Source organism: Hemibagrus wyckioides, linkage group LG08, assembly GCF_019097595.1.
Source record: "Hemibagrus wyckioides isolate EC202008001 linkage group LG08, SWU_Hwy_1.0, whole genome shotgun sequence".
NCBI lineage: Eukaryota > Metazoa > Chordata > Actinopteri > Siluriformes > Bagridae > Hemibagrus > Hemibagrus wyckioides.
The window spans coordinates 14,762,596-14,779,786 of record NC_080717.1 but is presented as its reverse complement, the minus strand read 5'-3'; the positions used below and the strand labels follow the sequence as shown (position 1 = coordinate 14,779,786).

The window sequence follows — 17,191 nt, the reverse complement described above, 5'->3', positions numbered from 1 at the left end:
TTGATGTAAGAACTGTTTTGTCTAGAAACTGCAGGCTTCACAGCGTCTCGTAGTGAACTTCCAGATAGATGAGTCAGTGATTGAATAAAATCAATACCATAATGAACATTTAATGGTTGCTTAAGACTCAGAATTACAATGCATGAAGAAGGTTGTTACAAAGCATATGGGCAGTATTACTATAAAACATCTAAACTCGAGGATAAGCATCCATCAGCAGCTAATAACTATGAGCTCCACATGCTGTTGAAGCTCTCTGAAAAGTCATCCCATAGCTTTAGGCAGATAATGGGGGACATATAATGTGCAATAATCTCTTTACAGTAGGTGCCTTATGCAAGATAACAGACACTTTCATCAATAAGAATAGACGGGTACCAACACATACCCAGAGCGGCTGCCAAATCTGATACCATCACTTCACTAAAGCTAAAACAGAGCCTCCTGCTTACTGGGGAATCATGTCACAGTGCTGAGGGTAAGCAGACCTGTGCATGCAATAAAATGAATGAGTATGTGTTTGAAAATTATTTTAGGAAAGCCAGAACTATATATACTCTTGGACAGAGACAAAATGCTGAAAAGAGTGTCCACACTGCGATTTAAGTCATGAAAACGCCAGTTATATTCAAATATACCTGGTGATATGGTACGGAAAATCTACAATAAGAGTACATGAATAATCATGCACTAATACCTTACATATACATTAATGATGAGTTAAGGCATGTACTAAACATGAACTAATAAAGAGCTAAGCTTAACTACAACAAAAGTCATGCATTCATGTGTAAATAATGACAACCGTTAGACATTAGAACGTTTGATAGGTAATGTATTAACACATAAAAATAAACTAAATCAAACAATCAATGCTCTATTAATAAAAATCTTAATTAAAATGTACTTTATTTTAGATTGTTCACCCATGTGGGTAAAAGAGAAATGCACTGGGCCCAAGACATCCAGAATATTTATATGTGCTACAGTGGGAAGAGAAATGGATGGAGAATGATGCAAAACAGGTTGAAATGACATTATTGGCATTCATTATTCGTGTGTCGTTCTGTGTTTAATAAGGAGGATCAGTGTGAATTGTGAAAGTAATCCAGTGCCATGCAATGATGCTTGTGTACACAGCTGCATATAGCAAATGATTTAGTATAGCTCTACATGTTAATTAACACATTAACTAATAAACATGTACTAACACGTACTCATTGTTATTCACACATGAATTTAGAAAACTCATGACCTAGTCAAGGTCAGTGATTAGTTCATATTTACATAAGTATTAATTCAGGTACAGGATTAATCATGTACTGTTATTGGAAAGTGTTACCCAGGACATTTCAGCTCAAATCCTGATGGACTCTGCCAGAAGGATGAGACTTGGCTTTAGACAGAGCTTTCAACCAGATAATGAGACAAACAAGCTTCCAAATCAATTGAAAATGGAAGTTCACATGTACAAACATACAAATATGATGGAACTTAAAAACGTCCTGCGTGAAAGAGTGGAACAAGATCGTATTAAATGTATTAATTAATTGGGTCAGAAAATATTAATTGTAAGGGAGCATCAAATTTGGAAATCAGTGTTTAAAAAAAATAAAAAATAAATGAATGAAAATAAAAAATTAATACATTTTAAAAAATGCACTGTTAACAGTTAAATAAAATGATACATCAATGTGCCCGCATGTCGGCGTTCTAAATATCACTTAGTGAATGTTTTGCTGATTCCTATAAAGGGCACGGTATGTGTTACTGTGTGTGACAAACTGGCAAAACAAAACTAATCCTACGGCGTGAATGAAGGCCACTACAAAATGGAACTGCTGCCAATTCTCAAGTGGGAATGTGCCAAAACTTTCCTCATTTTCCATCAAGTTCACCATGTAATATAGCTTAATTAGGCACATTAGAAGAAAGCATAACCCTTACTATTTCCCCCCTAGCACAAATGTTGAAGAAATCTGGCAAATATAAATAAATACACCATAAATGGCCTAAAATATTAGGAGGCACTGATACAGACAAGCTGTGAAAATCACATGTGGCAGTTATACATTAAATACTCTGCCCTGGCTCCTTGATCCTTTCTCCGAACAAAAATATATGCACAACTGCTACTGATCACCTCCAGATAAAATACAGAGTTCCACAGTGCATCTAATTCATTCATTTAGTGGAAGAGCCCAGGAGTCATCTAGCGGTCAGCAGTCTCATCATTAATGGAACAACTGTCATTAGAAAACATTTAAAACACCCAATCACCTCATCAAGACAAACACTGTAGACAAGGGAATACACAGCAGTATAACTCTTCCAGTGAAGAGAGAATGTTTACTCAGGGATCTCTTTCCCAATGGCTCTAAGAATAGACGGAAGAGCAACTGAAGAGAGAGGGAGAGATGAAGAGGCTTTCCTCCTTGAATCTCGGCCATGCCAGACAGAGAAGTTCCCATAATTTATTATTGTTCTGTTGTTAGGGAAATATTTCTCAATAGTCTCCCCGTTTTTGTATATGTTTAGTCTTTATTTTTCTCCTTAATTACCGTTCCTTCTCTCCCTGTTTATTTACAGTAGAAATATCTAACTCGTTGCATACTTCCTAAAACCTGCATTGAATTGTAAAATATTTCTCTCTTTCAGCAGGACACTGTTTGTTTGCATAGCCATCAGGCTGCTACGTATAAACCAAGTTCAGGACACCTATCAGGAGATGAGAGTTGAATTGAGTTATACAAGCTGCTCAGGTCAGCACCACCACCATTCTCTAATTCAATTCTTCATGTCCGAGGCAGAAGAGGTGTTGACTGATAGGGCCTGTTTTACTTGGATCAAATATCAGCAGGCATAAGCAATGTCTGCTCTTCATGCAGCCGTGGTCCCACATGTGGTATCAGATGTGTTACGTTACCTTGCTAAGGTCATCATACAACAATTACGATTACCATAAGCTTACTTGTATAGTTATATTTCTTCACACTTCACAAAGCTCAGCTGCAGAATTACTTTCTGAGAATCTAGTCAAGAAATCTACTTCCAGTAAAAATGTGAAGAAAGCCACTTTTTTTTGTTATCATGGATGATACTAACACACCCAATATTCTCTCATACTCTGTCCTCATGAAGGGTATTGGAATTAAAAGACCAAACCCCTCAGTGACCACTGACCCGGAGCTCTTTGATGACCGACCTCATGACTGAATACTCGAGATCTGGGTCTAAAGGGAGGAATGACCTCAAACCTCTTCAAGGTGCAGCTGGGCTGTAAGGGTTAACAGCTATCGCGCTGGTGTGGTGGAGGGTAAGTGGTAAGGCTTGCTTGATGAATCCCCAACCCACCACCAGCAGGTCTTTAATCAACAATCAGGCCATTAAATCAGTGTTTTGGAGTGCTGAGCCAAAGAGCAATCATTTCCATTTTAATGAGGCCATCTCGGCGTAGATACACACTTGTTTTTCACAGAGCCAAAAGTGAAATGATGAAAATGGAAAATATGATTAAACTGTTTAGGAGAGAATATGATGTGTATTTGCATAGAAAGATACAAGTGTACAAACACTTTTATTAAATCTAATTTGTGCTTAGCAAGTAGAGAACATATTAGGAAATAATTCTATTACAGAATGTTAATGCAGACAGAGATGTCAGCAAAGAGAGAATAACCCGAGGGAGACAGAAAAATACACAATCAAACTAACATAAATCTTACCACAGTTCCACAGTCACCCCAGTTTTGCTTGCTCTCCCCCTCCACTGAACCCCATAAAGGCCAGGAACTGCCCGCTTGCCCAGGGGGGCAGGCTAAAAGTGCCGTACTTCTCCAGAAGGTCCCAGAAGGCACATGTGTGTTTGTGTGTGTTTGTGTGTGTGTGTGTGCGACAAAAGTAGTTGGGGGAGTAAGTCATAAGAGATCTGGTGCCCTGAAGCACTAAGAATGATGGAGTGCCTCGGCAGCAAAAACAAGGGCCCCAAAGACAGAGTGACTTCCTCCCATGTCTGTCATGTTTCATATCCACACAATTAAAGTAGTCAGCTTGCTTGAGTAAGTCGGTAAGGATAATCTTAAATTCAGCCAGTTCACCAGTAGCTGTAATCTTATCTGATTCATTATTAGTAACATTTTACAGAGCTAACACAACAACGATATTGTTATCTCATAGCACATGTAAAGTTAAGTTTGAAGACAAATGAGTAAATTATAGTGGGCAAAACTCAAGAAGGACATTAAAAGATTTAAGGTTAAAAGAAGGACATTTAAGAGATTTCTCAAGTGGTCAGCAAAATTGGAGAAAGGCAGAAAACATGAATTAATTAAACTGAGCAAAAGATTTAATCATAGAATTTGACAAGCTTATTAAGTTACACCTCCAGGAAAAAAGCTCAATAGCACTTGGACAGTGCAGAAGAGGGCAAAGGTTTAAGAGGATGTCATTGATCAGTGTCAGGTGAGAATTCAGGAGGTGACTGATTCGACAGAACCATACGTCATTGTGGGTTTTTATGCATGTGCTTGAGAGCATTGTTTTGAGAGATGTAGTTTTTGAGACTCTAAAGCTACACATGGAAATTTCCATCACTACACCTACATGGCAAAGCACAGACACTTCCCTTCTTTCACGAGTTGCGGTTAACAGTCACTGATTGCTATGAGCATTATCAATGGTCTGGAAAGATGCTTAGATGCCATTTATCTTTGGGAGCAGGTCTGTATTTGCTCAAAATGTTGTGTCTAATGTTTTTTTTTTCTTAACTATGACTCACTTTCATGGCAGACACATGCTGAGATTTTAGTTTATAGGCAACCCTAGCACAAAGGTTCACTTTGTTGCCATATAAGGTTGTAGCTCATGATCCACTATTCAATTAATATATGCTCAATAAGCAAGAAGAAGAAACAGAAGAAAAAGAAGGGACCCTTACTTGGCAGCCCTTGTTGTACTATGTTGCACATTATCCCTCTTTCTGCTTTATAGCCCTTTATTCATTTACCTGCAGCTATAAACAGCAGATAAAACGCATTCTTCATACAAAAATGTTTTGAGTTTTAGCTAATGAACTAATAATTATAATAGATTTTCAGATTGCTGATGAACCAATGCTGTTGTATCTTTATTGCGATTTTAGACTGAGCATTTTTTTTTTAATTTCAGCATATTAGCACAATCTTGAGAGTCCTATAAATGTTAAGATTATTTGTAAAACTAAACAACATTTAAAAAAAAGTGTAGCACCCTTCAGGAATATTAAAATTGACAGTAATGTATCCAGTCAGAGATGGTTTACCAATAAAAACACCTATACACTATGTGTACTTGATAAGACAGCCAGTGAAAGTAGATGCAGGATACAGACACCTTTTAAATGTGCAATTTGATGCAAGTCTGTATTAGTTCAGCAGCAATACACAAGATATTGTGTGTCTTATGGGTAGCACAATCTCTCCTCCTCCACTTCCACCAAAGCCCTGGGACAAAGACATTAGAGAAAAAATACAAGTAAGATTGCAGTTATTTCACCATAGCCCCAAGACAAAATGATATCCATGGCTGACTGAAGCTGGTCAAGGTTTTAAAACACTGACTCAGTCTGCATTGGATCACTGTTTTTCTCACTCAGAAGCATAATGATGGTCGTGAAATTCTATAGGGCTCAAATCCCCTTTCTATGACAGTTGTGTCTGGAAATAAAACTGATTCATGGTCATTCAAAGTTAACTCTTTGATAGACCAGATATGTAGATACGCTTTTGGACAAACAGCTTTGAATATAAACTGTAGGAGGAGCAGTAGCAGAGAATTTAGGTCTGACAGGACTTTAAATTCATGAATAAGAGATGAGAGAAGAACTTGTACTGTATGTACCCCTTCTGTATTTTAATCGTACAACAAAACAGCAGTGAGCTAAAAGAGAATAAATATAAAGTCAGCCTGGTAAGACAGAGTTTTCAGAAGTACTGCAGTCATGCAGAGCTGCGTTGGCTGTTAGCAGCGAGCACTGACATATCAGTCTGACAAGGCCAAGTCTGCCTCCCGCCTATTTTAATGAGCCATTGTGTGCAAATGCGGAGAAGGGCCATGTGCGTCACAGTGCATACCAACAGGTGACAGTTAACAATGCAGTGGAAGCACGCGCCTTCAAGGATACAGGAAATGGCATCATGGTTTCTACGACTGCAGACGGATGCATTTCCTGCAACCGAATTCTCTCTTGTAAATGAGGATGCTATTCTTAGTAATGTCTTCATCTAAACAAGGGTTTGTTCAGGTGTGATGCCACACAATGATCTCATCTTTGCTATTCTCACTCTCTCTACTGGGACTCAAATTTAAACACAGCAGGAACCGGATGTTTCCTCATGTTTAATAATACAGAGTGTATTTATGCATTGTTGATGGTTATATTTTAAGAAGATGAACTTCTCTCTTAGGACTTAACTAGGTCTAAACTATCTAATTAAGCCTAGCTAATGAATCACACTTACGCTAGTCTTAATCTTACCTGTAGGCTTCAATTTCTATGTCCAGTGCCATCTTCTCATTGAGCAGCTCCTCATAGTCCCCCATCTGTTCCTTCATCTGTGCTTGTAAGTCAGCCTCCTCTTTCTCCAGCTGGCAGATGCAGGTCTAAACACACAGAGTGTGTTAGTGAAATGGGGTCATGCCCTTCTACAGCTCTGCTGTATGGAATATTTCTATATAATAGTGAATGTTTTACTTTCAGCTCCTCTATCTCCATCAGATGAGTCTCTTTTTTCGCTTCAATCTCTGCCTCCAGTTCCTCACCACATGCCTCCAGATCAGCGAGCTCCTTTTGCAGCTTAGTAATCTAGAATCACATGTGGTGCAGATGGTTATACTTGCAGTGCAAGTAACTGTACATGTTAACACCCAAGAGTCAGACTCAATAGAGTGTCGACAAATTTTGTTTTGAAAGTTTGTCTATCAACATGAAATGTCTAGGCTGCTATGACATGGTATGCATGTTAGTATGAAGACTGCCAGGATGTCAGGTCGCTTTTGTTCCTTACAACAAACACAATGCAGAGAGCTATATGGCCCACCTCAGGGCAGTCTAATGCTGTGAATAATTACTGTAATCAGGTAAGCTAAACAGTCAGTTGGCAGAGATGGATGGAAAAAGCTGGCTCTGTTTCTCTTTGAGGTAGATCACAGGAGCCTCCAAGCAGCCTTATTAACTGCCGATGAGCCACACGACAGAGGTAGTCGCTGCTTTGCACCAAGATTGATTGGTGAGGTGATTGGTGTCCTTTGTCGATGGAAGAACATCGGTGATGTCTCCCTCATTACACAAAGCCCAGGGTGATCTCATTTCATCATAAGCAGTTTGTTTAGCCATACTGGGTCTTAGGAAGTAACCTGCCTGCTAGCACTGAACACTGACCACAAGAGAGAGAGCGAGAGAGAGAGAGAGAGAGAGAGAGAGAGAGGGAGAACAAGAGAGATAAAGGAAGAACCAAAACCAAGAGTCAGATGCAAGGCGGACATGAAAAAGAAATTGAAAGACAGGGTTGAGTCAAAAAAAGAGAGTGATTGCAGGAGAGAAAGAGAAGTGGAGGGGAGGGGAGGGGAGCAAGCAGAACAGGACAAGGCAGGCTGTCCATCAATGCCGGCCTGCATACAGCAGATTAAGGAAGAGCACATGGTGTTATGAAAGCAGCCAGAGTGGGTTATTTTCTATTTATTTTCAGAGTGGGCTTTGACTACAACCAACATAATTAGAACCAAACCGCTGTGTTTGTTATTGCAAATGAAAAGGTGTCAGCTGTGACCAACTGATGATTTCCCTGTCCTTTAAAACATAAACTGAGAGAAATGAATGGTTTTTAATCATGCCATGCTCAAATTCGAGATGCTTCTAAAGTGAATTCTTCTTTTTGTAATTTTTACTAATGAATAATAATAAGTGTTCCTTCTTAAACAGATATGTACAAATATAACAAATAAAATCTTAAGTGAGAATGGCAATTGATAGGTGAAGTGTTATTATTCCTGGGCTTTATTATTTCTGCTACCTTCTCCTGAGACTCAGCTGGAATGTGTGAAGTTTATAAAGTATAAATGGGGAAGAGCTGGCTGGCAGACTGTGAAATGTGATAACTTCAGAAGACAGATAAACACTGGTATGGAGACGCTGCAGCACTCTCATCTCCCAGTGTTATCACTCAGTGTAAACACTCCAGTCACAGGAACACTCATGCTTTATTCCCTGGCGTTCGTGTTCAGCCTTCTGACCTCTCATGACTCCTAAGCACTCGTTTGGATCATTCAAGCAGAAACATCGAAGGGCTTTCAACACTAAACTGGGATAGGGCCATCATGAGCTCGAAATCGTTTGAAATCATGAGGGATCAAAACGTTCCGAAACAACAGTAGAAGGATCAGTTTGTTAAAACAGCAGGTTGGTGGCTGAAATGTAGCACTGAGGAAGTGTCACTCACCAGCTCCTTCAGACCATTCACGTCCATCACCTCAGAATTATCCTTAACCTTCTCTCCAGTAAGTTTTTCCAAGTTCCTCCCCTTCTCTTGTCCTCTGGCAATCGCACAGGCCCTGGACTCAAACTATTAACACAAGAAAAGCATACTGCATCAGTCATGTCCAATCACTCAGATCATCTTGCTGCACAAAGTGACTCTGGCATATACAGGGAGTAGGCTGTGAGCATGGCCAATTAATCCCCACTTACATTACCTCATACTTGTTCCCAATTAACGTAGGCATAAATAAGAGTGAAAGAAAAGCAAATGAGGGGCCATCACGTAAGCTAGCATGATGAGCCAAAATCAGCTGGTAATTATCATTAGTCCAAAACCCAATCACTATCAATTGTGACTGAGACAATTGGCCCCTTTGGAGCGGTAATGAGGCCCAGACTCAAAGATGGTCCCTGGATCCAGGTGCCACAGGGCAACAGAATAGCAGACAAAACCTACAAAGGAGAAGAGGGACATAGAGAAAACAACTGTAGAGTTTAACATAGCTGTCTAGAAAGGAAAACCCACTCTCTCTCATGTCTTTGAAAATCTCTCTAATACACACACATTCACAAACACTGAAGGCTCTCTAGGGACTCCTGAAACCAACCAACCAACAGCTCTCTTACCTCTTACCAAACTCACAAGGAGCCTGGGAAGGAGGCCAGGACACTGATTACTGGCCATGACCCAGTGTAGAGCCACCATTCTAGGGGCAGGCAGGGTCAAAGGGGAATGGTGCTAGTGGATGACCTTTGAAGAAAAATCTCTAAACACACAATAATACTCTGTGCTGAAAAAAGTAGTGGACAGAGCTTCTCTAGAGCGGGTAAAGTGAGAAAGAAAACACAGATGCTGGTCCCACAGAGACATGTGAAAGCTCAGGTTTGCACAGTGGGAAGAGAACTGAGACTCTGTGTGTGTGTGTGTGTGTGTGTTCATAACTACTAAGATTAGTTTTCACTGGGTACACTGATGCTATAATATTTGTAAGAGATGCAGTAAAAATTAAAACAATGTAGAACTGAGTTAACAATGCTCTCAAAACGTCCAACATAACTGCACAATTCTTCAGTTTATCTGTATGAACACACAAGTTAAACATTAGTTTATTGTCTTTAAAATGAACAGATAAATCATTAGTGATTTATGTGGATTGTTTTTTTTGTTTGTTTTTTTACAATTTTTTTGGATTGTTTTCACCTAAAAGATTTTTTTTACATTGAGGATGAAATATCATATCTTAATTACATAATTAACTTCAATGACAATGCGCTTTAGGCCTTGAACAGACTGTTGAAAGAAGATATGAAGGCTACACCATGTACAACATCCATTCTCTTGTTTATCTGAGCACAGAATAAATCTTTCCTGGCCTGTGTAAAGTGACCATGTGTACACAATTGCATGTTTAAAAGGTTTAGTGTCAAGGTAGATCAGGCTCTAAATATACCCCATAATGTACCTGTAGGCTTTCAGCCAGCTGGCAATAGTAGTCCTTGATAACCGTGATGGCTGGAGTGAGGTCGATGGAAGGGAATTGCAGAGACACAGTCGGATCATCCCGATCTTCAGCTGCAGGCTGACAAAGACTCTCAATACTCTGTGGACCAGAACACCATTAAGAGGTTACATTTCTCTCATGTTACAGCTCATGCTCCTCTAAATTCTTAGACGCCATTAATCTTGCCTGAATAGTGTAATAATAATAATAATAATAATAATAATAATAATAATAATAATAATAATAATAATAATGATGCAATAGAGCAGTTAGAGTTATCCAAAAAAAAAGGTGAGTTGCTTTGACGACCCTATCAATATAAAAATGAGAGATGCCTATCCTTATTTAATACTCCGGATATGTCCATGGACTGTAAGCTTGACTATGAGGAAGTGTGTATAACATGAGATAACAACAACAAAAAAAAAAACCCATAACGATTAAGTTTTCTCTGCCTCTAGCTTCCCTTTGTCCCTAGCTCCCATGTCTGATATGAGGGATTTGCTGGTCTATCACCTCCTGTAGGAAAAGCAGCGAGGGTAGAGAATAACAGATGAGAAAGGTACTGTATAGAGAGAAAATATGGTTTGCATAGGAAAATGTGTAAAAAGGATAAAGAGAACAAGAAAGAAAAGCAAGGAGAGAGACAACACAGACAGAGAGAAAGCTTCTTTCAAAGCCTCTGTTTTTATATGGGCCAAAGCTCCATCATCTGTGACATCTAACTCTCTATGGCCAGGTCTTGGCTGTTATTTGCCTCTCCCTCACTCTCTCCCATGTCAAAGTTTAATGGAGTGTGCTAACAGCTGATGAGAGTGGGTACTTACCACAGCACCCTTTCTCCCAGCATCAACGGATGTTTGTGTGTGTGTGTGTGTCTACTGAGCAATCTTACATACACTATATGTTAAAATACCATATCACATCTGACTATGAGTTGATTTTTTTTTTTTATGACTGTAAATGCATAATGTATGTAAATTACACAAAATGACAACCTTCTACTTTAAAAAAACAAACACACAAAAAAAACTATCATTTCATATTCCTAGAATCATAATATAGGAAGGATTTTTCTTGTAATATTTGGACTTTTATTGTTGAGACCAGAAGGGGCAATGTAATTGGAATGACTAGAGTTATCTCTTAGACCAGGGGTGTCGAGCATACGGCCCATGGGCCACGATCAGCTCAATTACTCCAGCCTTTTAGACTAGCAGGCAAAACAGAGCAATACATTCAGGGCCATAAACTTGACTACTAATAATACATGCTAACAATTTACAATCCTTCTTCAGCAAGATAAAATTTGACATATGATCCCAATCAAGTTCATGTAATTCACAGGTTGTAACACTGCGGAAATGTGGAAAAGTGAACAGGGGTGAATAATTATGCATGAAACTATAGTAGGAAAAATGTATTTTCTGGGTAATGATTAAGCAGTCTGTTCATCTGTTCTTTAGAGGATGTATACTGATAAATATATAACAGAGATATATGATGTACTGTATGTTGATGAAGGAAAACGTGAAAGAGTTCTAAAGTGATTTTCTGGGTCTTGCCCACTTGACAGTGGACTAAGTGTGATGTGTCCTGTTACTTAAAATTCATCGGACACATGGTTACAAAATATAAATAAATAAATAAAATGGTTTGTATTACTGCATAGCAAAATAGGACCACAAGTAACAGCACTTCTGAAATGAAAATCTGAATAGAATACTGTGTAAAAGGATCAACAGCAATGGAAAATCTCAGGATACGGTTCCGTGTTTTCTTACCAACTCATGCTGTTGCTCCATGGCAGCTAACTGCTCCTCATAGATTGTCGCTTGTTCTCTGAGTGCCAAGCAGTCAGCAGTCACTGTATCTACCTCCTGCAGAGGGCAGCACACATCACCAAACTATATGCTTCATATTAAAAACAGCATGTGATAAAGACAGTTTGTGAAAATAGTGCAAGAATTATGGATTTTGTCTACCTCAGACCTCAGTCTACTCATAGTTGCAAACTAGTTTGACCTACACTGATTGCACTTACCACATAGTGAGCAGTGTCTAATGGTGCCATTGTACCCTAGGTAGCCAACTATTTTGATAAACTATTTAGTGTGTTACCATGTGGTTTCAGCATACCATTCTGGGTAGTGGGAGTGAAACCCATGTTGAGTTACTGCCTCTCCAACTACTGTGTACAGACAGCAATGTACGGCAGGGGCATGGTCCTTGTGAGACAGCACCATTTCACTTAGCTCATCCGGGCTTCTCAGGGTGCCTGATTAATTGGCGAAGAATTCAATTACTCTGAATGAATGCATTTGCATATGAATGTGCCAGAGTGGTGATGGACCACAGGAAGCTTGGACTCTGATGGCGGAACACACACTTTTTCTCCAGCCCTAAGCTGTCAGAGGCTAAATTCCAGATGATGACTTTGTCTTTTCTGTCGCCAAATTTAATCTGCCTTAATCAACTAGCAATGTCTGATGGGAGCTTTCATATAAAACTGGCACATTTTCTTTATATAAACAGCCCATAAATAATTGGATTTGTAATAACTGTCATAAAAAGATTCATTTTAAAGAAGATTGTATGTCATGCCAGCAACCAACCATTTTAAGTAACTGAATGATTTTCACTAAAGTCTGCCATCTCTGTTTTGACCTATTTCCCTTTGAGTGCACCACGTCTCTCACACTCTATTTCTGTGTTTTATGGCAGCTTTTTTCCTCAGCCATTCTCCATTCAGATTTCAGTCCAGCCAAGCACACCATACAGCATCTGGCAGTGAGAGATGAGAGCCTGCATGAATGAATTATAAACCGTTGTAGCAGCTTTCCCACATCTGTTCTTTTATTGGAAGAGACATGTGAGGAGTGATGAGATGTTCGATGAACACAGCGGCTCATGTTTCGGCATGGCTGCTAGCCCAGAGCCAGCATGGGACTGCTAATCAACGCTCTCTAGAACAGATTTGTGCCGTTTTGGCCCTCTCTTTTTCGAAGTTATTTTCTTCTCTGAGGCAGGGCGATGTCATTACACACTGATCTGGATGTAGAGGCTGCCATCTACTGGAAAACTTGATAAAGCATCACAAACTGTTCAAGCTGTAATCACAAACTGATATGAAGTCTGAGATCATTAAATACTACATTTTGTTTAGATTTCAATTTCTTTAAAAAACAAAAGTGTGTGGAAACTTCCATTGTGAAACACATGAAATATTGAAATGTTTGTGAAGGTTCCTCTATTTCACTGAAGGACCTTGCTAGTGCAGTTGCAATTTTGTTTAATAGAATATGAAATGAAGAAAGGTAATGGTCAGTGCATTGTTCAGCTTCATAGGCCTTTATGGCATTACCACGGCAACATCCTTGCGCTCCAGCTGGAGGCGAGTCCGTTGCTCCACAACCTCATCATACTTTATTTTGATTTGATGCAGGTTTTTCTTCAGCTCCTCTGTATGACACAAAATTTCACCCTGAGAAAAACAGAGCATAGGTCACCATATAAAGCCTAGATTTATACTTAATTAATTCAACATGTTTTTTTTTTTAATGATGTTTCATTTATGAACTGCATTTATTACATCAGTGATGGACATGTGTACATATCTCAGTGTCATGATTATTTAAATGCTTCCAAAAAGCTACTGAAGCAGCCAATATCTGAATGTGATGCACCTGTACTGACAATATTATGCATGTTGTATTACTGGCCCTATGCCCAAGAACTGTGCACATGAACTGATGTGTAAATGGTAAATATTTGGTATGTCTAGCGCTGACATGTTTAAATACCTTCTCTCTGCGCAGTCTCTCAATTACAGCCTCCAGACCGGAGTATGATGGGCAGTCAGGACTGATAGAGCTGGAGGCGACTGCCAATCTCTCTTCCATCTCAATAATCTGAGCCTCCAAAGACTGATTTTCTTCTTCCAGACATCGCACCTGACGTACACATACAATATGAAGCTACACAAGAACTGCTGAGTTTTTTAACACTAAACAAAAATCTGTCATAGTGATTATGGACAGACACCCAGGTTAATCACTCCCCTCAGTAATCATATCATAGTAATTAGTAGTATCAAAGCAGCAGACTGGAAATAAATTAATGGTCTACAGAAAGAAGCTATTACTTTCACAAATGTGTAATAAGCTTTTGTACCAAACAGCAAAGTAATAATGTTGTGCTATGTGTAACATTTAACATGTAGGCAGTTATTCTGCACCCGCCAGAGAAAGTGCCGCCACTCCCAGTCTCACCATGTCGATAAGGAATGCCAAGCGATCATTGAGGGCAGCGATAATGGAGCGTTCCTGCGAGAACCGCATCAGACTCTCCCTGTTTAAAGCTCGAGCTGCAGAGAAGTCCGGTTCAGGGCAGTCGATCATGGAAACTCCACCCCTACCAAACAGACTTATGTCTTTCTCATGATGTTTGACTTGAAACCATATGCAAACGGAAGATCATGCAAGCAATGTCTACAATGTGAAGGAATATTCCAGTAATCACGCCATCAGACATGACTAATGTGAAGTATGGTTACAAGTCAAATGGGTGAGGTCAAAAAAATACTTGGCACGAAACATTCTAGTCCTGATTCTAGTAAGTAGATGAAGTGAAACTGGACTGCTGAAAACACTGGTTTCGGTTTCCCTTATCTTAACACAGGGTATCATAAAGAAATACAGTGGAAAAATGTATTTAATTTCTAATAATACAATGCAATAATGCAAATACACTCCATCACTAAAGCCTCCTCTCTTTTACACTGTTCACCGTAAGAGGCTAATCAGTCAATCTACAATATTTAATATAGGACCTTCACTGTTCTTCACATCCTGCAAATACAATTTCCCAAAAATTTCTAAAAATGTTTTTCTAAAAAGCGTGCAATTCTGCTCCTTAATTTCAGAGTTTCTCAAACTTCTTGACCCTCCCTGTATTGCTCTATTTCATATTAATTTTATTTAAATGTGTACTATAATATTTTTGTCTGTTTATTGGAACCACAGAGGCTTGGATAAAATCATTTCAATTCAACTGACCCATAAATAAATATACTAATTTTGTTAATGGTGGGTTTATGGAACAATTATAGGGGAAGAATATCAGAAATTTCATTACTGTTACAAAAAAATATGTCTTCTTGAGATCCCTGAACCCTACTTTGCGAACCTCTTTAATAAATAAATAAATAAATATATATATATATATATATATATATATATATATATATATATATATATATATATATATATATATATATATATATATATTACTGAAACCACCCTTGTATCTGTCTTGAAGGCAAATGTCTTCAGTATATCTGAGTAGCTATAAAATATTGCCTGATCGGCCTGACCTGGCAGAAGAGGGGAGGATCTGGGTTCCACAGCGCTGGCTGAGCCATGAAGTTGATCTCTGATGCTCCTCCTCAAAGAGTTTGCGGTATGAAGACACTCTCAGCATGGCCATGGCTGCTTCACAGCTTGGGAAAGTGGTGGCAACTGCTTCAGCCTGGAGACTTTATACATGGCTGGATTGAGAATGTCACACACACGAGGGATCTCTCACAGAACACTGAGCAGGCTAACTATAGGAATGGTATCAGAAGCTAAATGTTTCACACAGGAGAAACAACCCTGCCATAGCAACAATGTTGAAGTCCATTGCTATCTGTAATGGAGAACAGAGTACCAAACAAGGACTAGCTTATGAACTTTACTAGTTTAACATTTAACTGACGTTGTCTGACTGCACATATCAGTGAGGGACAAATATACACATCATAGTTTCATGACTATGTGAATGCTCCACAAAATGCTACTGATGTAGCCTATAGCTGAATGTGATACACTGGACAAAATCTTAACTGTCCAGAATCGCATGTTTATTGAAGGCCGATGCCCCATTGTACATAAACCTTGCACATGTTCTGACAAATACAGTTTTATGCAAAAGTTTGGGCACCCCTCTATGGCTTTATAATAATGTGCTCTTTCTCTACAAAAAAAAAAAGATTGTAGTGATATGCCACTGTTTTTTTGGGAAGGCTGGATAATGTGATGTTTTTCAGACAGAAATTCTCAGTGTAGCAGTACTGTGTTCTGTAAAATAAAATTGAAAGTGAAAGATAGGCTGTGCGAAAGTCTGGCCACCCTCTCGTTGGTGTGGATTTGGATTTGAATACATGTAGTCACTTAATACTTAATACTAATTGATTGCAATAGAAAGGAAAAAAGAAACAGGTGAAAGCAATCATGAAAAAAAGATTGGTAGTTGTGCTTTTCCTTCATCTCTATGGAAAGGTAGCGACATGGGAACCTCAAAAGAACTCTCTAATGACCTAAAAACTAGGATAATTCATCAACGTAAATTAGGAGAAGGATACAAAAAGTTGTCACAAAGGTTTAAAGTCTCTGTCTCCACAGTTAGAAATATAGTTTGGAAAAGGAAGGCCACAGGAACAGTCCTTGTGAAAGAAAGATGTGGCAGACCAAGAAAGATATCAGAAAGGCAAAGTTGAAGAATGGTTAGAATGGTCACGGTCAATCCACAAACCACCTCCAAAGAGCTCCAAGAACATCTTGCTGCTGACAATGTCATTGTACATCGTTCTACAGTCCAGTGAACTTTGCACAAGGAACAGCTCAATGGAAGGGTGATGCGGAAAAAGCCTTTTCTGCGTACTGCTAACAAGCAGAGTCGTTTAAGGTATGCAAAGGCTCATCTGGACAAGCCAGAATTGTTTTGGAATAATGTCCTCTGGACAGATGAAACCAAGATTGAGTTATTTGGTTACAACCAGAGGCACTTTGCATGGCGGAAAAAGAACACAGCGTTCCAGGAGAAGAACCTGCTCCCTACTGTGAAATTTGGTGGAGGATCCATCATGTTGTGGGGCTGTGTGGCAAGCATGTTCAAGAATCGGTCAAGAAGTTGAAGTTACGCCGGGGTTGGTTGTTTCAGCAGGACAATGACCTAAAGCATTGTTCCAAATCTACCAAGGAATTCATGCACATACACAGACACAGACACAGACTAGAATGGCCATCCCAGTCCCCAGACTTGAACATCATCGAAAATCTATGGATTGATTTGAAATGGGCTGTCCACGCTCGCCAGCCATGAAACCTGACTGAACTGGAGAAATTTTGCAAAGAAG

At 39.1% G+C, this 17,191-nt stretch overlaps 1 protein-coding gene across 1 annotated transcript; it reads right to left on the bottom strand.

Moving 5' to 3' along the window:
• Positions 1-1,703: 1,703 nt before the first annotated feature.
• vimr2 (vimentin-related 2) lies at positions 1,704-15,701 on the bottom strand. The gene is made up of 10 exons (XM_058396496.1): positions 15,389-15,701; positions 14,286-14,427; positions 13,818-13,967; positions 13,379-13,498; positions 11,799-11,894; positions 9,976-10,113; positions 8,475-8,597; positions 6,731-6,841; positions 6,515-6,639; positions 1,704-5,480 (listed from the first exon to the last, which is right to left on the bottom strand). Exons 1-10 carry the CDS (start codon positions 15,499-15,501, stop codon positions 5,438-5,440), a joined length of 1,161 nt encoding a protein of 386 aa, XP_058252479.1. The 5' UTR covers positions 15,502-15,701; the 3' UTR covers positions 1,704-5,437.
• Between the last annotated feature and the right edge of the window lie 1,490 nt (positions 15,702-17,191).